This window comes from Panthera uncia (assembly GCF_023721935.1).
Source record: "Panthera uncia isolate 11264 chromosome D3 unlocalized genomic scaffold, Puncia_PCG_1.0 HiC_scaffold_8, whole genome shotgun sequence".
In the NCBI taxonomy this organism is placed as follows: Eukaryota; Metazoa; Chordata; class Mammalia; order Carnivora; family Felidae; genus Panthera; species Panthera uncia.
Genome location: NW_026057586.1, coordinates 10,599 through 36,634, shown reverse-complemented (window position 1 = coordinate 36,634; position 26,036 = coordinate 10,599). Strand labels below are relative to the sequence as shown.

The following is a 26,036-nucleotide window of genomic DNA, read 5'->3' as shown; positions in this document are numbered from 1 at the left end:
GATCTCAGCAGCATACTTTCATAAGGTAATGCCAACACCTTGGACCATTTGGGGACAGGGCCAAGGAGCACGAACGCACGTGCAGGCCATATGGAAATCTGTGGGAAGACCCCCCTTTTGGAAATGATCAGGAAGCACGGGTCATTATCCTCATGTGGCATCTGTCAGAATGTGGGACCCCACCATGGGATGACTTCCTGGGCTGGCATGTTAGGGCAGTTTAAAATCAGGCCACAGACCTGTGAGTCAGACGGGGTGGAGCCGGCAGCGGAGCAAGGCCCCTTCCTGTGCCCATGCACCCATCTTGATCCAGAGCAATGACGTCCCAGCCACCAGTAGCTGCAGAACTGCTCAGACAGGCACCACATCCTGTGTGAGGCTGCTGGGGACCAAGAGCCCAGTGTACCTGGGTCACCTCAGTGAGTGTGTGTGTGTGTGTGTGTGTGTGTGTGTGCTGCAGGTGTTGCATGCACTCCTCTGCTCACATACATACTCTCCAGGTCACACGTGCCATCTGCATCCAGGGATCCGGCACTGGTAAATGTAGGTGTAGGGTGGGCCTGGGAGTGGAGAACACAGAAATTTAGGAACGTGGTCTATGGTTTCTGTCTGGCAGGGATTTCCAGTACGGTAGACGAGGTATGATCAGTGCCACGCTTTGTGTGCAAGCTCTTTTTAACCCTAACAGAAATCCAGAGGTGTCACTAGTCCCATTTTAAAGGCCAGGACACTGAGACCTGGAAGGACTCAATCCCTGCCCTTAGTCATGAGCCCAGTAAATGGAGAAACTGAGGCTAATACCAGAGGGAATGCAGAAAAGAGCCAGAGAGCTCCAGTGGCATGGTGAGAACCCCATGTGGAAGCTCGGGCACTGGGAGCAGACCCCCAAGTGGGAAGGGATGCCTGAACCACTGAGTGTGTGGATGAGGAGGGGCTCTTGCAGGCGGAGCAGCACGATAGAGAGCCGGGCTGCCCCGGCTGCTATGGGAGGGGGAGCCCGCCGACTGGAAGGTCTGCCTAGGCCACAGCATGCAGGATGTGGAGGCCATCTGACCCTGCCTTTCTGGGACCAGAAGCAGAGAGCCACCCAGGCAGAGACCTGGGTCCCTGGCCCCCTAGGGAAGCAGAGTCATAGCCCAACATGAACTCACGATGTACAAAAAAGGGGCAGTTTCCAGGGACGGGGATGGGTTGCGATGGCACCAGATCTGGGCCATGGTGTCCAACAACAGACAGGAGGGCAGAGTCATTAAGTTCAAGGCTCTGCAGGTTCAAATTCCCAACTCACCTTTCCTGGCTGTGTGACTCTGGATAATTTAAACTTCCCCGAGCATATTTCCTCCTTTGTAAAAAAGGGACAAAAATATATTCTTCATAGGGTTTTCGTGAGACTCAAATACAAATACATGGGCTGTCCTGAGAGTGTGATCCCAGCCAACGGCCGCTATTGGCCAGGTTGCCTGGAGAAGGTGCACAGCGTTCCTGCACAGCTGATCCTGGGGAGCCCTTCTCAGAGACCCAAACATGCTGTGGGCCACTGAAAGCAATACATCCTTCCTCAGCTGAGCCACCTTCCCGGTTCCTGAGGAGCCACCTTCCTCAGCCCCGTCCCTTCCATCCCTGGCTGGCACTTATCTCTCAGGTCCATGTTTCAGATGAAACACCCTCCTTATAATTCTGTATGAGAAAAGCTGTGCTCATGAGCATGACCCGAACCCCGCAGCTCCAGGTGGAGGCTCAGAGCCCAGTGGGCACTGTGCACCCTTAGCCATGCAATTCAAGGGGCATCCGCTTTGTGGCACTTCAAGTGCGCCAGGGACAGGGGTGGTCACCAACTACTCTGACCACAGCTGCGAAGATCCCATGGGGTACCAGAGGAGGAAGTGGGATCAGGTTCATCCCTGCACCAAACAGACGATGCACAGGCTGGAGCTCATGGGGCTGTTGGGAAAGGGGGTTTCACAGGACCCGTGAGGGACACACAGGAAGCAGTACAGCCCTGAGCCAGGGTCCAGGAGGTGCTGGGGGCGGGGGGGGGGGGGGAGGTGGAGAGATAGAGGATGTGACTTCAGACCACATCCAGGCAGGTAGCTGTTGTCTTTTTCCAGCAGGTAGAATCAGGAAACAACGTGAAACAGATGGGAAGCAACTGAGGGTTTAGGATCTGGTTTTGCCACTTATACCTGGGCCTTGCTTAGTTGACTTAATAGGTTGGTCAAGCCCCAAGGGTGCTTCCCACCACAGTTCATGCACACTGTGTCACGAGCTTTGAGGAAAACATCTATGTCGAAGACCTGGCGGGAGCCCTGGCAGAAAGCACAGCACACAGCTGATGCTTCAAGAAAGGAAGCCACAACTGAACAGAGAGGGTCATAGCCACCTAGACTCTCCAGGTGATGTGACCTGAACAACAGATGCTCCCACCAGGCTGGCCAGGCTCCTGGTGCAGGGAGGGGGCCCAGAGACTGTGTGCCTCCCAGAAACTCAGTTGCGGGGACATGCACGGCACCCTCAACGGCACAGCCTTGGCCACTCTCATGGCCACGTGCTCATCTCTGGCAACACCATGACGAGAGTCCTCAGCCACCCTGGCTGGGAAGAGGCACCACTGACAGACTGGCAATGGGGCCACGCCCCTGGGAGATGGGGGATGGGACAGGTGCCTCCAAGCATGGTGAGGGGGAACCCAGGGCAGCTCACCGCACCTCGTGAACAGCGAAGGGTGTTCCTCAACACGCTGTTTCACCCGGGAGTGTCTCCCTGACAGTGCTGCCAACATCTGCCCAGAGAAGCAGAGCCCCTGCCTCACCTGCCGTCAACAGGAGCATGTTCCTATGAGGTTTGGGCCTGTGCCCCTGGGTCTGGACAGCTGCTGATGGGCCTGAGGCTGGGGCCACCTGCGGCCCCACGTGAGGGAACATCCTACAGGCACAGAAGTTTGTTTTGTCCCATAGCAACACCCCATCATTATCTCAGGCCAACAGGGGAAGTCAGGTCAGGACTTGTGGGTGGGGAGCCAGTGGCTCAGGCCCCCGTGCCGTGGAAAACAGGATATGGATGTTACTTTATTCTCCACATCCTTCCAGCATGGCACCTTTCTCAGCTGTCCCTCACAATTCTCTCTTCCACAGCCCTTACCCAGGGACCTTGGGGTCCTTCCACAAAGCACACGTCCCCCAAAAGGGGTGCCCTGTCTGTCCTCGCCTTGTCTCAGAAGCAAAGATACCAAGAGAGGTCTGCCTGGTAGACTGATGCCTAACCCAGCTTTTGGCAAGCACACCGATGTGATAACATGGAGAACAGATATACCTGCTCACTGGGCAGGACTTTAAGGAGGAGCAGACAAAGCCCCACCGGTGGCTGCACTGTGATCTGTCGACATCCACAGGTGTGTATCAGGGAGAGCTTCCGGGTAACACAGCAAACCTCCCAGGGTGAAGGTGGCTGAAAGCTCTGACCTGCACAGGTGTCCACAGCCCACCAAGCTGAGGCTGCTTGTGGGGTTTTCATTCTACACATGAAGATCGGACACTATTCAAAAAGGAGACAACGCATCTCACTCAACGCATGAGATGCCCTGTGACCTGTCGAGCAGCCCGCAGGCCCATCCTTGTTCGTCCAGGGTCTCAGCTTCTTGCACAACGCCAGGTCCACCAGAGGGGCCCATGGAAGCTGGTGTGGACTGAAGGAAAGGAACCACAGAATCACATGGAGAAGTATCAGAGTCCCTTCACCCGTCAGCGGTGGAAACATAAATTCCGCGACAAAGAATCTCTTCCTGATTTATTTTAATTTATTAATCAACACACACTTAATAAGTTGTGGTTCAAGGCCTTTGGGACTCTCAAATGCTCAGACGTCCCACAGCAGCCACTCCCCTAAATCCAGTCTAGTCCAGGGCCAGAGCTGAGAACAGTCGCACTGCGTGGTGGGTTAGACTCAGCAGGACCACCAGGGCAGCTCAGTGTCCCACCGCACCGAGCACAGCAGTATCACGAAGGCCAGTGGAGAGCACGAGTGCACTGAAGAGGCACTCATGCACACAGCCACCAAAGGACATGCACGCGGCTCTGGGCACCATCAACACAGGCAGAAGCACAACACGTGGCACCCATAAAAAATCTCCACTGATGCACACAACGTGTGCATGGACACAGGAGTGTATCGTTACATCACATCCGAGGACCAGAACACTCATCTTTAGTGACCGCGCCCCTGATGGTGGTTACACTGGGGGTGGGTGCTGACTAGACAGGGTGTGAGGGAAGCTTCCTGGATACTGGAATGTTCCACATTGTGATCTGCATAGTGGTCACCTGGGTGTGTAAGCATGCAAGCTTTCATTAAGCTGCACGCCTGAGATTAGTGTACTTTAGTGTCACAAGGAGAGAGCCTGCCGCATTAAGTAGGTCCGGAACAGCCAACTGAAAAGGCAGCTATTGCAGCCTCAAGCCTGGGCAAGAGTGGGAAGGGATCGGGTTGTAAGAAGGTCAGCCTGTGGAGCAGGGGGAGGAGACAAACCAAGAATTTAACAAGGCTGGGCCATGCATGAGGCTCTGGGTGGTTTTCAAACTCTGTGAGCAGCAAAAGCTTTTTTTCTACCACCAAGTAAAATGCAACACACATACCCCAAAATACAGAGCAGGTGCTCTGGTTGGGGATATGGCGAGCATCTGCTCAGAGCCCCAATGAGGAACACGGCCTTGGGAGGAGATAGAGCCATGGGTGATGGGGTGTGGGACACACATCCCTGGACCCTGAGAACCTGGGAAGAACTGAAATGAGGGGACAGGGAAAAAAGGCATCAAAGGTAACTGATGTCACAGCTGTAACAGTGAGTGTCCTGGGCCTGTTACCCCTACCTGTAGGTAACTCGGGGCTGCCTGCGGCAGCTCCGGAGGAGGAAGCATGTAGGGCCAATGGAGCTTGCAAGGAAGGGCTATGAGCTTGGCTCCTGGAGACGCACACAGAGCTGGCTCTGAAAAGGGGCCCACGGGCTGCACCCCCTGGGGCTCTCGGCCTGTGATCCAACACTAAGGAAATTAGCAGACACCAACACAGCAGAAATATCAACATGGACTTTTAAAACAATTTCCTTTCAACTCTCAAAGTTTCTCTTTTCTGTTTAGCTCATCCTCTCCCCGCTTCTGTCCATGCTGTCCCCTGCAGCACTGGCAGGGAGGGGACAAGGCTCCTCTCAGAGGTGCCCGGAGAATAATCCCATCAGTGAGCCAAGTTTTGGTCACCTTCCTCAAAAAGTAGTTCTTTTCTAAAGTATCCTAACAACTTCTGGACTAGTAGCCAACAGGAAAACCCAGCTGTTCCTTATCTGAATTCAACTCAGCCAACATTTTTTGGGCACCTCCTGTGTGCAAAACACTGCTTTTCACACTTTAGATGCCGAGTTTCTCCTTGGAGCAGATCACTGAGAAATGCAGCTAGTTTTCGGAGCTGGCCTCCTGGTCTAGTGCAGAGGAGAGCCCCCAGATGAGGAAAAGTGGAGGCCAGAGCCCAGCTGCTTCTGGAAGCAATGAAGGGAGAAGGTGGTCTGACTTATCTCAAAGCAACCATAGCAGACTTTGACTCTGCTGCTGCTAGAAAGCAGGCGGGTGGTTCCTGGAGGCTGACCACCATGACTGGTCTTGCTGGGCTGACAGGCCAGCTGGGATGTGCCAGAAACCTCTGAGCTCAAGGAAGTGGGAAGTGGTGATTTGGTGACACTTGGGATATCAGAATGAAGGACCTCCACCCCACCCCCACCCCCACCCTAATCTTCCCACGTGCCAGACCAAACCTTCATTGGACCATAGTTTTCTTTCTTTCTTTCTTTCTTTCTTTTTTAATCTTTATTTTTGGGAGAGACAGAGTGCAAGTGGGGGAGGAACAGAGAGAGAGGGAGACAGAATCTGAAGCAGGCTCCAGGCTCTGAGCTGTCAGCACAGAGCCCAACGCAGGGCTCGAACTCCCGAACTGTGAGATCATGACCTGAGCCGAAGTCGGACGCTCAACCTACTGAGCCACCCAGGCGTCCCTGGACCATAGTTTTATAAGGAGGAGATAACATTTGTCTTAGCTATCTTTGTACGCCCACCATGAGCCCTGTGCTTGGCACATAGTGGTTGCTCAGTAAATACAATACAATACAATACAATACAATACAATACAATACAATACAATACATCAACGCATTGTGGAATCAGACTTTCCAGAACAACTACTGAGTAGAAAACTTCCCTTGAGACCATCCCATAAGAACCTGTAATGGTGATGTAAGAAAAATAGAACTTCTTGCCCCAAAAGCACAAGAGCTTACCCTTACAAGCTCTAGATCCAGACAGCCGAAGGGGGTCTGTCTCATTCTGCACAGGGCACGCTAAGAACACCTGCATCAATACCCAGACCTGGATTTCAGGGCTTGTCAGAGGAAGAGAAATCAGGAGCCCTCTTCCCCCAGTGGCCACTGACAGTTCATGGCAAACAGCATGCACTCTGGAGCCAGACTGCTGGGGGTCTCTGACCTTGGGCAGCTTCGTGGAACTCCCTGGGCCTCAGTGTTCTCTCTTATATACTGGTGGTGATAACGGAACCCATCTTGCAGGGCTGTGATGGGACTTAAGGAACTATTATTTGCAATTGCTGTGTATTTAGAACAGTGTCTGGCGTGTGTATCTGCAGTTAAACAAATTTGAAGAAATACTTCTGAGTGCACCCTGTACACAGAGGGGAGTGTCCAGCCTGGACCATCTGTATAGCCCTACTGTGTCCAGGGGTAGCTTCAGAGGAAAGCTGCAGGGTCTAAAAAGGCTCACAGTATCTCCCATCACTCCCCAGGTTCACAGAAGACTAGAGATTTGCCAAGAGGAAGTGGTGAGCCAGTAAACACGTACTTAGCCAGCTGAACAAGTCTTACACTAACTCTTGATGCTCCCTTGTTAAATGACTACTGTCATGGTGGCTTCTGCTGCCATCGTTCCTAGCTCATTCCTTGCTTGCCTCTAAAGGTCCGGGAGGCACCTTCATGGGAAAGAGTCGGGGTGCCTCTCCTTTTTCACTGATTTTAAACATGACCCAGAAACCTTTGAGCTTCTGATACCCTGAATAGCTGCACCTTCCAATTCTTGACACTCCTTCCCTGAAACTGGGAGAACCCTCCATCTGAAATGCCATGGGTCCTAGAAAAAGGCTCGAACTCCTGACTAGTTGGAGTACCCTCTGGGAGAGTTCACAGGGCTCTGAGACCCACAAAACGTTGGCATGGACACCACTGGCACCCACTAGACTGACATTTGCTACCTGGGTTCCTGGTGAGAGTCTCCTCCAGATGCAGCTTCCCACATCAAGTCACCGAACCTGTTTGAACACAGACGTGCACACATACAAAGCTGGAATCTTAAAAGGGTGTAGCTGACACACACAGGTGAGTCAAACTGTGTCAGGCAGTTCTTAACTGGCTCGCTGCAGGCAAGTGCCCAATCACCCCATGGGGAGGGCCTGGCCCAGCCCCCAGCCCACCAGATGGAAAGACATGTTCCTGCAGCACCAGGCAGCCAACAACCTCAGCCAGAGATAAGGTCTGGGGACCAGGGAACATGTGGGCCGAAACACTGTTACCTCAGCACAGGTGGGAAAATCTGTTGTCAAGCAGCTCCCATAATTCAATAAAAAATAAGGACTAACAGGGAAAAAAAAAAAAAAGCATGTAGGAAAGAAAGAGGCAGCTAAAAATAGACAAATAGCCCACAAATATAAAACCGTTCAATTCACCAATAATTCAAAGATACCAATTAAAACAATGGGATGGGGTTCCACTTATCTACCTGGGAAAGAATAATGCCCAGTGCTAGGGGCAGGGGCACCTGGGTGGCTTAGTCGGTTAAGTATCCAACTCTGGATTTCAGCTCTCTGTCTCCCTCTCCCACTCGTGCTCTCTCTCTCTCTCAAAATAAATAAATCAACTAAAAGAAAGAAAGAAAGAAAGAAAGAGGAAATACCAGTGCTAGAGGGAGGGAGGGGTGACAGAGATGGATGGGCAGATGTGAAACAGTATATAAATCTGCAGAAGAGACTTTCTGCAAGAAAATTTAGCAATATATACATATATATATATATTCAAAGTCTTATAAATGTGCATATTTTTAACATAACAGCTGCACTCTAGGAATCTTCCTGAAGAAACAATAAGACTTAATAAATCAGCAGTTCTTTATACCTTTTATGTAGCATATCTATACATACTCTGTAGGTAATGTTTATTTAGACTTTAAATATAAATGTTATTCACGGCATTATTACAGAAAACAACTGGAAATGACCCAAATAGGATACTGGTTAAATTAATTATGGTTTACACATAAAATAAATACTAAGTAGTAATTTTAAAATATGTTTTAAGAATGTTTTTAAGGAAGTTCTAATGACACGAGAAAACACACTGTTAAACTGATGGGGGAAAGCAGGCTATAGAATAACATGCCTGTAAAATATGATCCTGATTCTGTAGCATAAAGATGCTACATATGCTTATAAAGGGTCAAGAAGACACACGGCAACACTGAATAGTGGTCATTTCTGGATGGGAGACTGATCCCATTTTGTGCCTGATACAGTTTTTAAATTTTCTATAATGACAACATATTTGTTTACAATCCAGAAAAGCCTCCAACATGATTTTTTTTTTAATTTTTTGTTTTTAAAAATTTTTTTTTAACGTTTATTTATTTTTGAGACAGAGAGAGACAGAGCATGAACGGGGGAGGGGCAGAGAGAGAGGGAGACACAGAATCGGAAGCAGGCTCCAGGCTCTGAGCCATCAGCCCAGAGCCCGATGCGGGGCTCGAACTCACAGACCGCAAGATCGTGACCTGAGCTGAAGTCGGACGCTTAACCGACTGAGCCACCCAGGCGCCCCATCTCCAACATGATTTAAACAAAGCAGCAAACACTGGATTAAAACCCTTAGCAGTGAATCTCCGCCAAACACAATGGACATGACATGCCCCTGAGTTGTAAACACAGTCTTTGTCTCTGTTGTGAACAACCGCCTTGTGCCACACTGTGACAAGGGCCATAAGATGAGAAGGGGTCAGGAGTTGGAGGGGGCTTGGCCCGGTGAAGGCATCGGATGGGCTTTGTAGGAGAGGGCTGGTGCACAGGGTGGATTCTCAGAGAGCACTTCAGGTGGGGGAAAGCTACATAACCATGGCAGACAGGCCACCAGGTTAAGAGAATGTGAATGAGGCCCGACTGGGACTGGGTATCTGGACAATGACGGGCCTCCTTTAGCACCAGGGTCCTCAACTAGAAGGTAGGGGCTTGTGCGGGGGGAGCACACTGCTGACAGAGGGTGACTGTGCTCCTTCAGACATCCTCTAACTCCTCTGCCCCTTGCAGACACCTCCCCTAGACACTGGCCTTCTTGCTACCCCTACGAGGCTCCAAGATGTGCTCCCTTGGGCCTGAACATGCTCCCCCAGACCTGTGCACAGTTCCTCCCTCCACACTGCAGGTCTCATAGGAGGAGAGGCAAAAGTCAAAGCAAGTGGCAAAAAGGCAGTCCCACTCCCAGGGCTGGGGAGTAAGAAGTACATTCTGTTGGTTTGGGGAGGAACAGATCAATCACAAGTATGTGGAAATGTTTGTGATGGGGGAGAGCCACCAGGTCAAGGCTTTGGGAATTGACTAGCTGTAGCACATGGCCCAAAATTCTGAGACGGTGAGAGGTGAATTTCAGACCCAATATCCTGAAATGCCACAAGATTTCAGACCCAATATTCTGAACTGCAGGAACTGACATTTACAACTGCAGGAACTCCTCAAGTCTTCAAAGTGCTTTCACATTCATTACCTCATTTTTGTCCTGGGAAGTAAGCAGAACAGGAACAATGCCCATTTTACAGATGAAATAACCAAGGCTCTGAAAGTTTAAATGACTTTCCTGAAAGTTCAAAAGAGAAGTACGTAGCAGACCTAGCTGGACTCAGGCCCCGGCACCATTTTCCCCACACGCAAACCGAGATGCTATGGCGCTACATTTAACCTGAATAAGGACATCATTGTCATCAAGTTTGGCTTCCTGTATTTTGACAAGAGCAGCTGGAGTAAAGGCTCCCTGCAGAGATGGGCGCCATGGTATCAAGTATTAACCACTAAGGGGGGCAGTGGGAGGGTGTACGCGGAAGGAAGAGCCAGGTGTACTCTCTGGACAGACAAGAAGGCAAGCCCCGTCATCCAAAATGGAACGTGTGTGTGTCCAACAGCCAGCTCAGCAGGCACTCCCTGCACCCAGGCTGGTGTGGCCCTTTCAGGGGTGCTCCCAAATCCAACCCAAACTCCAGCTCTGCCACTCACCACCAGGGGAACATGCACTGCATCTGAGCCTGAACCCAAGCTTGGAGCACGGGCCAGCAACTGGGGAGCTAGAAGGGGTAGGGCAGTCTGACACAGCTGGCTGGGCAGCCAGAACCCCCACAGCCTCTCACTCCTGTCCTGGAGGAGAGGCAAAGGCAGGCCCCCAGTAGCCTGCCCTGTACCAGCAGTCCAGAACTGTGTGATAAGGCCTGGTGAGGGCCTCTCCTCCAGATCTGTCCTTCTAGATCGGTCCTCTGGAGCTGTGCTTGTCATCAGGCAGCTGTGAGGTGCACATGGCTACTGAGCATGAGAAATGTGGCTCGTGTGATTTAGGAAAAGCGTTTAGTGTTAGTTTACACCTGAAATCAAACACCCTAAAAGGGCAGCCGGAGGGACCCTTGATGGAAGTGTTCTGTGGCTTGTCTGTGCTTGCTGGTAATCCCAGGGACGTGCACACAGCAGAGGTACATGACCAGGTCCCGGATAAGACACTGTGCCACTACAAGTGACCTTCTTGGGAGTCTGTATTCTCTCCCACAACTGCCTGTGAATCCAAAATAATCTCAAAATAAAAAGTTAAAAAAAAAAAAAAAAAAAAAAGGAACCACTACATGTGCTCAATGCCTATGGTAGTGGTCCAGGAGCTCCAATCAGCTGTCTCCACCCAGTTAAAGAAACCCACAACTGTTTGGAGCTCCCACTCATGCCTGTGGGTTCTTCCCTCACACAACCCGCAGCGGGCACACTTGATTTGGGAGGCTGGGGGCACTCCCGGGCTAAAGAGGGGATGAGTTCCGGGCGAGGGTCACAGAGTTAGCATTCGGGGGAAGGGTGCGACCTTAACAGAAGTGAGGGGTTCATAAAAAGACGGTCTCCTCAAGATGAAAACGAAATCCCGAAACTCCATTGGCTCACTGCGGAGAAGCCGCCCCCCATCCTCGGCGGACGCCCTGTAAACCCTTTACCAAAGGACCCCCTCCGCCCTTGGCGGGCAGGGGCGGCCTGGACAGTGGGGGCACTGGACTCGGCTCCTTAGACACGAACGCCCGGCGCCCAAGTGCGTGTGGAGATGGGGGTCCGAGCCCACCCTCTGGCCCTGCCCCTCTCCCACCGGTCAAGCTGCTCCGCCTCGCTTTACAGGACGGGGGAGGCGTGGAGGAAGGGCGAGAGGGCCAACCCCCAGGCGGCGGCAGCTTAGGACCCGAGGAGCCCCCTCCTCCGGGACCCTGAGCAACTGCAACAGGACCCTCGCAGACAAAAGCGTCAGCAGCGAATGAGCCGCCCCCGCAGAGGGCAGAAGCGCCAGATCCTATCAGCCAATTACCCGAACGCGCACAGCAGCTCTCAAGTTGGGGCACGCTCGGGCCGGGGCGCGGACAGCGGGAGGGGCCACCGGCCGGGCGCGCCCAGAGAGCCTGGGCCAGGGGCGGGGGGTGGGGGGTGGTCCCGGCCCGCTGCTGCTCTCCCCTCGCTAGACCCGAGCCTCCTCCGCAGCGAAGGAGGCGGCGCGGCCAGGCCCTCCCCCGGCCCGGGCCCCCCAGCACCTCCCCTCCCCCCCCCACGACCCCACTCCGAGCAGCCCCCGGGTCGCCCCGGAAACGCCGCCCCTCCACCGTGTGGCGCGCCGGGTCGCCTCCCGCTCGTGGAACAAAAGAGCCGCTCCCGCGGGGGTCCGGAGCCCGCGCGGCCCTCCTACCGCCGGGCTCCAGCTGCACCCGCCGGGCGGCCGGCTTTGTGTCCTTGCAGCGGCGGGAAAGGCGGCTGGACCCCCGCACTCCAAAGTTGTCGCCTGCCCCGGTACCTCCCGCAGCGTCCAGTCCCCCCGGGGGCGCCCATTCATTCGCAGGGGGGCCCGGCTTACCTTGCTCTTGACTTCCACGGCGCTGCAGTCGTAGAAGCGCAGGGTCTGAGACTTGTGGAAGCTCCGGTTCATGGTTCCGGCCCCACTCAGCCTCGTCCTCGCCTCGGCTCCTCGCTCCCGGGGCTGCAGAGGACGCTGGGGGCGGCGCCCCCCGCCCCGGCCCCGGCCCCGGCCCCGGCCCGCGCGCGCTCGGCCGCCCCGCCGCTCTCAGTGCGGCGGCCGGAGCTGGGCTGGCCGCGCGCCTCGGGACTCCAGGGGCCGCGCGCGGGAGGAGCGGGGGGACGCCGGCGCGCGCCGCCCCGAGGACCCGCCCCCAATCTCCGCCCCGCGAGCCCCGAGGGCCCGCCCCGCCTCCCGTGGAGCCGCCAACTCCCCCCCCCCCCACGCCCACCCAGGGCCCGCCCCCAAAGCTCCGGGGGCCCCAGTCTCACCCGCGCCCAGAGGACCCGCCTCCGAGGGCCCGTTCCGCGAGTCCCGAGGACCCACGTCCCGCCACGCGCCGCGAGGACCCGCCCCCCCCCGCGCCCACCCCGCGCCCCGAAGACCCGCCCTACGACTCTCAAGGACCCTAGTGCCGCCCCGAGCCCCGAGGGCCCGCCCCCCAATCCCCGCCTCATTCCCCGAGGACCCGCCCCACGAGTCCGGAGGAACCTGGTCCCGCCCCGCGCCCCGAGAACCTGCCCCCGCGGCCAGCCCCCAAAGCCGCTGCTCCGCGGGAGGTGGCAGCGACCGGAGGCAGGGAAAAGAAGCTTGGACCAACTCGGGGCGCCTCACTCCCACCTGGGCGCCCGCAACTTCTCCCTCATCTCCCCTCCACCATGATTCTGTTTACCTCCACTGGGCGGCCAGGGAAAGGGGCTGATTTGGGTTGGTTTTTGTCATTTTCTTGGGTGATGCGCGAACCAGTGGAGGCTTGACTGACTCCCTCGGGCCACACCTGTCGGTACTAGCTGCCAGGTAGTAGATGGGTCCAGGCGAAAGTTCTGCAAGGAGGCAAACTCCTAAGGCGTACTTAGCACAGGTAGAAGCAAGGAGAGCGTCAGAAGCACCTCTAGGCCTATCCGATGGAAAGGAAGTCTTCCGTAAGGCCAGTGGAAAAAAGGGTATCTTAGGAGAAAGACGGAATCGGTTGTTAGCACCGTCACTGTGTACTTATTTTCTAGAGGGCTCTGGAAGAGGAGCTGGAATCTTCCCTCTGGAAGCGGGAAACCAAAATCCTCATCCTTCAGGAATTTGTGATGGAGCTAAGAAGACGGGACAAGTAAGGTTAAATATTATTATATTATGGTATACCATAAATAATCGTAATTTATAAGTTATGCAATTATGAAATTACTATAAATTACTATAAAAGAAATCTGGAGAATACAAAGAATTGAAAGAAAAAAAAATACGGTCACCTACAATTATACTGGTCAGCAATCAATTCTATTAACCTTTTGGTATATATTATTTATGGGTTTTTTTCTGAATATATATTTATATATTTTATAAAATTGTGATCATGCTGTTTAACCAGTTTTGCAACCTATTTTTTCACCTCATGTTATGTAAGAAACACATTCATTAAATGTTCTTAAATAAGGTTTTTAAGAGCTGCGTGTATAAATATAGACATAATTTTTTAAAAATGTTTATTTCTTTTGAGAGAGAGAGAGAGCTCGAGCAGGGGAGGGACAGAGCGAGGGGGAGAGAGAGAATCCCAAGCAAGCTCAGTGCTGCCAACACAGAGCCCGAAGTGGGGCTCGATCCCATAAACTGGGAGATAATACCTGAGCCGAAATCAAGATTCAGATGCTTAACCAACTGAGCCTTCCAGGCGCCCCTATAGACATAATTTTTAATCATTGCATTATTGGATATTCAAGATGTTCTCAATGTTTAGCTTTTATAACATACTGTGTTTCTTGAGTTCACTTACTTCTAATTATTTCATTAGAATTGACTACAAAAAAATGGAATGAGTATGTCACGGAGCACACATATATCTAAATCCTTTAACACAGATTGGCAAACTGTATCACTTAGAATTTAATTTTTACTTCCTTTCACTAAGATCTCCTGTTACATACATGCCAGGGGCATTGCAGAGGCATAGAGTTATAGTTCCTGCTTTTTAAAAAAGACACCAATCTGGCCAGGGGTCCAGTCATGTAGACAGGATTCCAAATCAAGGCAGAAATGCCAAGAGGAAAAGACTATTCCAGAAAAAAGTTTGAGGATGTCCACTGGTGTGAAAACTACAAAGGACCTGATATAATGGTTTGTTATCAATTCAAATTTTAATAAATTCCAAGTTGAATTCCAAAGAGATACACACTCTGCCAGCTGAGAGAGCAAACTGTGCACAGAGGTGCTGACTTTAGAGGAGAAATCCCCTAAATGGCAATGTGGGTCTGTGGCTATTGCTGATTGTTGAGAATGGTCATCACTGTCAGCAAACAGTGATCATGCTGGGGGGAGAGCACCCCGTAGATTTCTTAAGAAGTGGGGACAAGGGGTGAAGGAGTTGGGCAGCATTCTAGGTGATGTGGGCAGGTGCAGGGCACCAACTGGCTTACTCAGGGCTCGGAGATGGGGAGAGGGCTGGAAGCTACAAAATTCCATCCTTGATGGAAGTGAGATCATTTCTGTCATGCCTGTGGCCCAGCTACATTTGTCCCATCTGGTGCTTCTCATCAATACCCCCCTCAGCCCCACTGAAGCAGAATCTGCACTTGAACAAGATCCCCTGCTGGTTTGTGTGTCCTTGTTTGTAGTTTTCTATTGCTCTGTCAGTTCTTGAGGGGCATGGTCAGCAGGAGGACATGTATGTGGACGGAGCCTGAGTCTCCAGGGGGGACTTGAAGGTGATTCTTTTGGGCTTCAAGCCTGTGTGTGGGTCGGGTATAGTCAAAACCAAGTGGCTGGGCCGAACCTTCAGATGGAAAAGCTTCTTAATCCAGCAGCATGATTGCAAATCTCCCCACAGGTCCTGGCCTGACACACAACCACAGGAGTCCAGGAGCAGCGGGCAGCCCTATTGTTGGGCTCTCTCTAGCTGGGGCAGGTGGGCTCCAAACGGTTCGTGCTATGCCCCAGTCACAGGCCGGACGCACACTCCTAATTGCTGTTCTGTTTGTGATCGTGGAGCCAGCTGCCTCAGTAAAGTGTTCAGAGAGTTAGGTGAAGTTAATTGAGACTCTCAGCAAAGGTGTTGGAAATTTCAGTAGGCCTTGTCTTTACGCTGTGTGTTGTGCAGGCATCTCACAAAGGACCTGAACTTGAGCATGTCACTTTCCTGGGCCTCAGGTTTCTTTATATGTGAAGCAGGTGCCTTGGCAGCTTCCTGGCAGTATCCTGGTATCATAATGGGGCAGATGGGTCCCACTGTGAAATCTCGAAAAGTGCTCTGCCAATAGAAGTGCTCCGAGGGGTCTCCTGCCTGGCCTGGAGCAGAGTCGGTGCCAGGAGTGAGTGTATCAGCCTTGAGAGAAGCTCATGGCCGAGGCAGAGGCCTGGATCACAGAGATACACCCTTACCATTTGTACAGGGTGAGCAGCTGGTTTCAGACAGAGGCTGAGAAAGAAAAGTGGGAGAGCTAGGGGCCTAATCCTCCTCATGTGTTTGGCTTCAGACAATCCATCCAAAATGGTGACCAAGTCCCCCAGTATCAAAAAGGAAACATTGTAGACCCAGGAAAATATGTTCCCCAAAGCCCTAGGCCTGACCTTGCAGGCATTAGCATCCACAATGGAATGAGTAATAAAGTTAAAAAATTTCAAATTTCTTCCTTTTTTTTTTTTAGAGAGAGAGAGGGAGACACCAGCCAGGGAGAAGGGGGGGGGGAGAGAAAAATTTTTTTTTCTTAAGATTTATTTATTTTTGAGAGAGAGAGTGCAAGCAGGGGAGGGGCAGAGTGAGAGAGGGGGACAGAAGATCCGAAGCGGGCTCTGTACTGACAGCAGCGACCTCGATGTGGGGCTTAAACTCAGGGGCTGTGAGATCATGACCTGAACTGAAGTTGGACACCTAACCCACTGAGCCACCCAGGTGCCCCAGGAGAGAGAGAATCTTAAGTAGACTCTACACTCAGCACAGAGCCTGATGCGGGGCTCGATCTCACAACCCTGAGATCATGACCTGAGCCGAAATCAAGAGTTGGATGCTCAAACAACTGAGCCTCTCAGGTGGCCCTCAAATCTCAAACTTCTAAATAGTTGAGGACTAAAGGTACCATCATCAGAAAAATCATCAGTATTTAATAGTGGAACACACAGTGATAAATTATTTTTAAGGCCCTGATAACAAAGAGAGAAATGTCAACCTTGTGTGAGTCACTGAATCAGCTGTCCACACATCTTGTCAATTCCAAGTGTGATGGAGAAGAGTCTGTGAAGCAGTAGAGAACCAGCCAGGGCCACCCACCCTGCTTTACCTCCTGGAGTGCCAGGCTAGGAGGGGAGTCCTGCATGCATGGCTGGCGTAAGAGCTGCCCAGAGCCTGCGTTTGTGCAGCAGGATAAGTTCAGGGGTTTCTAAACAGAATTCCTGCCCTCTCTCTCTGCAAGGGTACTTGGCAATGTCTGGAGGGTGTGCTGATGGCAGGTAGAGGCCAGGATGCAGCTAAACACCCTACAACGCATAGAACAGCCCCCACTGCAAATCCCTCACTGTGATCCTGTGATCCTTCCCAGAATGTCAATGGTGCCAAAGTGACAAACATGGGTGTGTGGTAATGCTGGCCTCCAGGAGAAGGTCAGGATCCTGGACCATCCCTTTTCTATTCTCCAACCCAGGCCATCCTCTCCTTTAGCTTGGTCAAGTTTGAGGACCTTCTGTTGTCCACCAATGATGGGTGGTCTGGTGCCCCATCCTTAGAAGTCAGGAATAGAGGGCTCATTAGTTCCCTAACTCTCTGAGTGACCACCCCAGTACCTCCACCCCACCCCTTCCTTCTCTGCCCTGGGGCAGGGTCTAAAAAGCTGGGGCAGGTGGCTGTCGACTTTAGTGTTGGTAGCTTTGGTGTCAGTCCCACTGGTAATGCGGGCTGTGGTGTTTGGGCTAGAAAGAGACAAATCAGGCCAATTAGCGGTGAGGCAGCAGCTGCTCTGTGGACCATCCTTGAGCAGCGAGGCTGACGAGTAGCAGAGGTCTGATGAAGACACACACACCCATGCTCCAAGCCCAGGACCTTTCCCAGTCAACATCCTCAGAAGGCTCTCCCAGCCACAGGCACCCACCCTTAGGCTCTCAGCGTGTTGTTCAGCTGTGCACTGAGAGATCCAGGAATAGTGTGTGGTGTGTGGCATCCACTCCAGACCAAACTCCAGGTCAGAGCAGCTCAGCCTGAGGCTGAAGGAGGCCCATCAGTAGATCAATGGTGGGGTATATCTTGGGATGGAATCACAGGGGAGTTTTATTTTCTCTCTTTTGCACTTTTGAAGCGTCTGCCATGAGTATGCATATCTGTAATAAGTCACCTAATAGAGTGGCAGCCCAGTGCAGGTTCGCAGCTTTGCAAAAGGATCCTGTCTGGTTCTTGACCAGCATGTTCAGCCATGGCTCCATCAGTAATGGGGACCTCCCAGAACACTGGTGTTTCCCACCTTCTGTCTGCAGACTGCATGTGATCCTGGTCCAGAGACTGGAGTTCTGTGAGTCTCAGTTTCCTCGGCTTGGGGAAGAGCAGATACTGTCCACAAATCTCTGAAATGACTTGTGGAGAACCTACCTCTGGGCATGTGCATGTGCTGGACAGAGTGCAGGTGATGCTTGTGTCTGCCTCTCATAGCTCAGTCTCAGTGACTCACAACAGAACTATGCATTTTGTTGCTTTTCTTACGCAGACATTTGTTGAGGAGAGTCCTGATGCAGCCTTGGACTTGGTAAGAGTCTGTGCTTGAGTGGAGGCAGGGCAGCGAGAGGGTCCACAAGCTCTTCCTTCCTGGCTACATGTGTCCCACTTCCCCAAGCCCTCCCCCTTCTCCAGCTGGGTGGCTGCTTCCTCCTCTTCTGTGTCCTGGGCTCTCCCAATCTGTCTTCAGTGTTTCAGATTTGTAGCCTGAGGTTGAAGTAACTTGGCAGCGTAGATTATTTGAGAGCCTGTTTATCTTGAGGGGATTTCAGACGAGGATCCGGCAGTGTCTCCTAAAACCTGAGGTGGGATGTGGCTACATTTCATGGGGGGCTGGAACCAGAACCTTCCTTTTAGGTGAGGCCCAGGTTAAAAACATCTGGGTTGTATTGCATCTCTGACCACTCATCGTGTGTGGGGCTGGGTACTTTAGTCCAGCACTCTGCCTCGGCTCTCTCATGTGTGAAATGAAGGCAATAGCGACCCTTGCTTACCTGAGGTTGTTGTGAGGAATAAATAAATGTGTGAAGTAGTAAGCACTCTCAACAGCCCTCCTTGAAGCAGGAGGCCCCATATGTGTGTCGTTGTTAGCATAGCCTGACTTCACCTTTTCTCCACCAGCTCTTTCTTTCTTTCTTTCTAAATTTAATTAATTAAATAATTTTAAATAATTTATTGTCAAGTTAGCTAACATACTGTGTGTACAGTGTAGTCTTGGCTTCAGGAGTAGATTCCTGTCATTCATCACTGACATACAACACTCAGTGCTCATCCCAACAGGTGCCCTCCTCAATGCCCATCTCCTATTTTCCCTACCTCCCCGCCCCCATCCCACCAACCCTCAGTTTGTTCTCTGTATTTAGGAGTCTCTTACGGTTTGCCTCCCTCTCTGTAATTTATGTTTCCTTCCCTTCCCCTATGGTCTTCTGTTAAGTATCTCAAATTCCACATACTAGTGAAAACATATGATATATGTCTTCTTCTGACTGACTTAGTTCACTTAGCACAATACCCTCCAGTTCCATCCACGTTGTTGCAAATCGTAACATTTCATTCTTTTTCATCACCAAGTAGTATTCTGTTGTGTGTGTGTGTGTGTGTACACATACACATATACCACATCTTCTTGATCCATTAATCAGTTGATGGACATTTGGGCTGTTTCCATAATTTGGCTATTGTTGATAGCACTGCTATAAACATTGGGGTACATGTGCCCCTACACATCGTCACTCCTGTATCCTTTGGATAGATTCCTAGTAGTGCTATTGCTGGATAGTAGGGTGCTATTTTTAATTTTTTGAGGAACCTCCACACTGTTTTCCAGAGTGGCTGCACCAGTTGCTTTCCCACCAACAGTGCGAGAGGGTTCCCCTTTCTCCACATCCTCACCAACATCTGTTATTCCCTGAGTTGTTAATGGACCCACAAATGTATGGCCAACTAATCTTTGACAAAGCAGGAAAGAGTATCCAGTGGAAAAAAAGACAGTCTCTTTAGCAAATGGTGCTGGGATAACTGGACAGCAACATATAAAAGAATGAAACTGGACCATTTTCTTACACCATACACAAAAATAAATTCAAAATGGATGGAAGACCTAAATATGAGACAGGAAACCATCAAAATCCTTGAGGAGAGCATAGGCAACAAACTCTTTGACTTCAGCTGCAACAACTTCTTACTTGACATGTCTCCAAAGGCAAGGGAAATAAAAGCAAAAATGAACTATTGGGATCTCATCAAGATAAAAAGCTTCTGTATAGCAAAGGAAATAATCAACAAAACTAAAAGGCAACCGACGGAATGGGAGAAGATATTCGCAAATGACATTGGATAAAGCATTAGTATAAAAAATCTGTAAAGAAGTTGCCAAACTTAACACCTGAAAAAAAAAAATCCAGTGAAGAAACGGGCAAAAGACATGAAGAGACACTTTTCAAAAGAAGACATCCAGATGGCCAACAGACACATGAAAAGATGCTCAACATCACTCATCAACAGGGAAATACAAATCAAAATCACATTGAGATACCACCTCACACTGGTCAGAGTGGCTAAAATTAACAACTCAGGAAACAACAGATGTTGACAAGGATATGGAGAAAGGGGAGCCCAGTACAGTATTGGCACAAAAACAGACACATAGATCAATGAAACAGAATAGAGAACCCAGAAATGGATCCACCAGCTCTTTTTCAGTGGGGAAGCAAGGAGGGTCATTGGAAGAAGGGAGAAGAGAATATGTAGGGTATTCTTAGGTCCATGAAATAAGGTTTTCTGCAACCCATGGGTGGGCCTGGGGGACAGGCTGAGATTTAGGGTGTGTGATCAAGGGGGCGTGGCCAGGTGCAGAGGATCTGTACAGACTAGGAAGACACCAACCCTCTGCTACATCGGAGCTGTAAAGACCTGAAACAGTATTCCCTGCCTCACCCCCAACCCCCAGTCCCCAACTCCCACAGAAAGGGAGAGGTGCCTGTCAAAGTTGTCAGGTGTGCAAGATGAATGAGTTCTGGAGATCTGTACCGCATGGTTGCTGTAGTTAACAAGGATGCGTTGCAAAATTAAAATTTTCTCAGAGGATAGATCATATGTTAAGTGTTCGTACCACATACACAAATGATGAAGATGATGGTGGAGATGATGATAAATAAATAGTGCAAGAGGAAACTTTTGGAGGTGATGGATATGTTTATGGTATTTGTCTATTGCATACATTTGTTACGTAGCGCTTTTTGTATGTCAGTCATACCTCCATAAAGTGGCTTAGAAAATCAAATAATAGAGAATATAATCAAAGCACTGAGCACGTGACTGGTCACAGTAAAAACACAAATAATTGTAACTATTGTTAAACCACAGGTGAGGGCTGGGAGTTGGTCCCACAGGTACTTGGCAGGTGTTGCCCATGGCTGGCTGCTCCCTCTCCCCTTGACTCAGTACTGGCTCAGCACTGCTTCTGCTATGCCTAAGCACAGCCCAAAGAGAGGAGCCAGGCTCACTGTGTCTTCCTCCTATCAGCTGTGGCTCACTCTGAACAGGTAGAGAAGGTTGCAGACACCATGACACTTTGTTTTGGTTACTTGCTATCTTCCCCCCATTTTGGTCACCCAGGTCCCTAAACTTTATTTAGCTCACTTCTGTGGGAACCTGGGTTTTCAGATTCCTGCAGACATTTCAAAGTGTGCAGATTCATCCGGCCTTTTTTCGCTCCTTGGGTCTGGAGATAAAGGCGGGAAAACTCAGCATTCTGTGAAAGCAACAATAATAACTATCAGGCATGCTCTGCCCTTGGTGCCTCAAACTTGAAAGAAATGGCAAACTACACACCTCGTTTTATGCACAACCTGCTTTAAGTACTCATCTAAGGAGTCATGTAAAAGGAAATTGTGCTGAAAGAAGTCTCATTACTGAACTTTTGACTTACTGAAGACACCTTGGGATAAAAGTCTCTAGGAAAATGTTTCTTAAAGAGTATAAATCTAAGTGTGCATCACGGGTAGAGCCCTTCTCAGTGAAGGTGAGATGAACAGACTCTACAGCTCAGACACCAGCTGCATCTCTGTCAATACCATCAGGGGTATGTTGGGGGGCCCCAGAGGGCTGGCCAGCTCTGGGAGCAGATTGTAGCCTTTGGTCCCCTGACTGCAAAGACTTCTCTGGGCTTCTCTGGTGCTCTGGGTCCAGCAAGGTCTGAGGTGGGTGAGGTGAGGAGGAGGGTTGGATGAGGAGACAGTTTTCCCAGAGCCATCACGGCAGATGGTAGGACGGGGGAACAGAGGGCCAGTACAGGCCTGGGTGAGCCTGAGGTGCTGGCTGAATGTCTTGGGCTGGGGCAGCACCTGCTTTTTCCTGGTGCCTGGTCATCCCCTCAGCCCACCACCCCAGCCTGGTCATCTTCTGGTGAATGCGCAGTCACAGTGCCACATGTAGCCATGCATTGCCCATCCTCCTGGAACATTCCCAATCTCCACCCCTGGTCTGGCCGACCCTGCACACCCTGGTCCTCCTGAGTGTCCCCTGTAGTAACACATGCCACACCATGCTGTCATTTGTTGTCTCTCTGTTCTTTCTGGTACAGGTAGATATCCTTCATGGCTGCCTGGCTGGATGATGGGTGGATGAATGGATTCTGGATCTGTTGTTCCTGAATAGCAGGTGTACTTGGAAACCCTGCTGGGCAGGGTGAGCCTCTGTCCCTCTGTGTGTCCTCAGCCTCAGTGCCCTGGACACTGGGTCTTGGATTTGGGAGTTCTTCCAGATGAAGTTTGTTCTGTGAAAAGGGATTCCTTCTGATGTTCATTATGTAGCCACATAACGTGGCCATTACTGTGAGACAGAAGTTGTTCTATTGTGTTGTATTCTATGTGAATACTGTGGCTAACAAAGAGTAAACACATGTTCACACTCACACATTCACATTTACGGCTCCATTTCTAAGCATCATCGCTGTGTAAGCAAGTGAATTCCCATTGGGTTGCAGACATGTGGACGTGCCATTACAAGGCAAGTCAGAGTTGAAATACCACTAAAAACCCTTTCCTTGAGAACTGTCAGGAGAATCTGGGAGTAGCATTTTTCCTTTGCACTGCATAGAGCGCGCCTTCACAGGGCTCTTGTTCAGAGGAACCTTTGCCGGTGGGGATGGCATTTCCCATTGCCATGGTGATAATGGCTTGGGGATACATCACAGTTGATGAAATGCATATTAATTTGTGGTATTGAGTAGGTCCAAGGTGCTGGCTTAGTATTAACTATTCTATAGAGATAATGGCTGAGAATGAAAAAGTGGAAACCCGTCTGGAACACACAGGTAGAGGGTTGTGCAGAATAGGGGGTGGGGTTCACAGCCCTGGCCAACCTGGATCTCTAATTTACCTAGATTCAGAAGGTGTGAGGGGTCGGTGGTGTTTCACTGTCAACAATTTCACGGATGATGGATAAATAAAATGTGATACACACACACACACACACACACACACACACACACACACACTGGAGTATTACTCAGCAATCGAAAAGAATGAAGTCTTGCCATTTGCAACAGCATGGCTGTAACTAGAACATATAGAACATATTATGCTAAATGAAATTAGTCAGAGAAGGACAAATACCATATGACTTCACTCATGAGGAATTTAAGATACAAAACAAATGAACAGAAGGAAGGGAAGCGAAAATTATATAAAAAGAGGGAGGGGGACCAACATAAGAGACTCTTGAACATAGAGAACAAGCTGAGGGTTGCTGGAGGGTTTGTAGGTGGAGGGATGAGCTAAATAGGGCATTAAGGAAGACACTTGTTGGGATGAGCCCTGGGTGTTATATGTAGGGGATGAATCCCTGGATTCTACTCCTGAAATCATGATTGCACTATATGCTAACCAACTTGGATGTAAATTTAAAAAAATAAATAAATATATTATAAAAAATAATTTCACAGATGAAGAATATGCCTCTTGAGTGGAGTATGGCCAGATTTGTTCCAAGTATTTTGTTGCTGGTAGAGAAGTCAGGGAGAGGGCACCGTCCATCTGAAAGGATCTGCGAACCTCAATAGACATGACAGGCTGAGTGCTCTCAAGAAGGTGCCTGGCTTTTGCAGGGCTCACTTTTTGAGCCTGCAGGCAGGACTGACTAGGACAATAAAAGGAATTGTTCTAAGGATGGAGTGTTGGACTATGGTGTACCTTGCAACCTTGGGAAGAGGACAGATCTAGTGTCCACTGTTTGAGTTACTTCTTGAGAGTGGTAGTTATCTGCAGCATCTGACTGATGAGATGTCTGCCCGTTTTATTAAGCATGGGCATGGTTTCTGTGACTTTGTTTTAAGGGTTGTTAATTTCCTAGGATCCTGATTGTAAGACATAGGTCCCTGTTCAGCCCTGGGGAGTGGGCAAATCCCTTTCTGTTTCTGGGAAGTGTGTCTCTAGCGGTTGGAATGTGTATTACAAGCCTCTAGGTAAGAGATAGGGTGGTTACAGGGGCCAGCAGACTGTTGTCACTGATGATTTTAAAATTTTAAAGTTTATTTCTTTATTTTAAGAGAGAGAAAAGGGGAGAGCATGAGCAGGGGAGGGGCAGAGAGAGAGAGGGAGAGAGAATCCTAAGCAGGCTTCAAGCTGTCTGCACAGAGCCAGATGTGGGGTTTGATCCCATCAACTATGGGATCATGACCTGAGCTGAGATCAAGAGTGGGATCCTCAACCAACTGAGCCACCCAGGTGCCCTGTCACTGAAGATTTTAATGGGTAGATTCCTTATGGTGAGATGTTAGGTCTTACGGATAGGTATCCTCATAAAGTGCCCATAAAGGGTGCTTTGTTGAGTTTAATAGTAGATATATTATTATTACTTCTATTAGCCTTCCTTGTAGTTGGTGTTCCAATGAGAGGTATTCCAAAGTGTTACAATGTTGCCTGCATTTTATCAGCATATTAATGAGTATTTGCATATGAAGAAGGTTGGCAACTCCCCCACAAACTGTACATTGGCATATGCAATTAATTATCAATGAAATTTTATCCTTGACAACAAAATAAAAGTGATCATTTAAACCAGGGGAGGGGGCCCTCTTTTGCTACCTGTAGTGAGTTCCATAGTCCTTCCTGGGGAACATTACCAGATTCTATTGGGAGACAGACTTAGTTTTGTTACTGTGGAAGAATATGGAGTCCATGAATTGTCTCTTGTTTCATATTTCATGAGTCCTGGTTTTTGTTTCACACCTTCATGAATCACACAATGATCCTGAATTTGCCACTGGTTCATCCCTCTCTGCAAAGGGTGTGTTTGAGACAAAGGGTAGCCTCTGTGCAGCTGACTGACTCTAGCATCAGAACACTGTCAGGGGGGCAGTTATTGGGACCCTAACTCTGAACCAGTTCATGACACACAGAGTAAACAGATTTCAGATTTAGACCCTAACCTGAACCCTGGATCCAGAACCCAAACCCCAATCTGAACCCCTAGCCCTGAACCTTGAACCAGAAACCAGAACCCCCAATGCCACCCTTGAACCCAAGCCTCAAGCTTTGAGCACTTAACAATGTTAATAACAGCCAAAATGTAGAAACTGTGTAAAATCCCATCAATGGTGAATGCATAAACAAAATGTGGTTAAGGGTTAGGGATAGGGAATCCTAGCTTTCTTCTAAGAGACACCTGGGGTCCTTGATTGCTGTAGCAGCTGGGAACCCCATCAGGCAGCCAGTCCAAATTGGGTCTGACTGTTGTCTAAAGTTGCTGCCTGAGAAAAATATTCTGGGGTGTATACCTTTAGCCAGGAGGCTCTGCAGGTGGTTCAAGACTAGCCTTGGTTCCACACACCTACAGGGTTATGACTGCCCTTAGTGGGCTGAGACAGTTTATAGTGTGCATATGAAAGGTGGGCAGATCCAAAGAGCTAGGGACCTGGGACAGGGCAGCTGTAGGGAGAGGCTGTGTTCCAGTAGTCTATTTGGGGCACCTGCTATCTGCCCAGTTCCTAGACTTATCCTACTCAAATGCACATATTCCCCCTGAAGGCAGAGCTGGAGGAAGCTACACTGCCTTGTGAGTGTCAGGCTCCACAGACTTGCTGGGGTTTCTGATAAAACACTGGGAGCACTGATTGCTGTGGAAGTCAGAATCCCCAGCATGCAGTCAGTCTGGATATGGATGGACTGATGTCAGTTTAAATCTGCCACTGTGGAATGATTTTGGGGGGTGAACTCCCTCCTTTCAAATGTTTATACACTTTGTTGGGGACAGCCTGAACTCCACTGGCTTGTTGGGCCCTGGATGCACAAGGCTGGCTGATCGGTGTGTACTGTGCACGCACGCCCCACACAGTTGGATTTACCCAGGGAATCCGTACAGAGAAAAGTTCAGGAGAAGACTGGTCTCAGGAGAAGGCTGTTGTGGATACATGGAATCTACCCATTTCCAAGCCTGAACCAACACAAATATATACATGTTTCCCTTAAAGGCTGAGTTGGAGGACAGAGG

The 26,036-nt window shown here is 50.2% G+C and overlaps 1 protein-coding gene across 1 annotated transcript in view; it reads right to left on the bottom strand.

Annotated features, from left to right (window-relative positions):
• Positions 1 to 12,387, bottom strand: part of PARD6G (par-6 family cell polarity regulator gamma) — a 92,028-nt gene extending 79,641 nt beyond the window's left edge. The window contains exon 1 of the mRNA XM_049620294.1: positions 12,209 to 12,387. Coding sequence (XP_049476251.1) covers positions 12,209 to 12,280 — 72 coding nt within the window. The 5' untranslated portion in view covers positions 12,281 to 12,387. The remainder of the gene's footprint in view (positions 1 to 12,208) is intronic.
• Between the last annotated feature and the right edge of the window lie 13,649 nt (positions 12,388 to 26,036).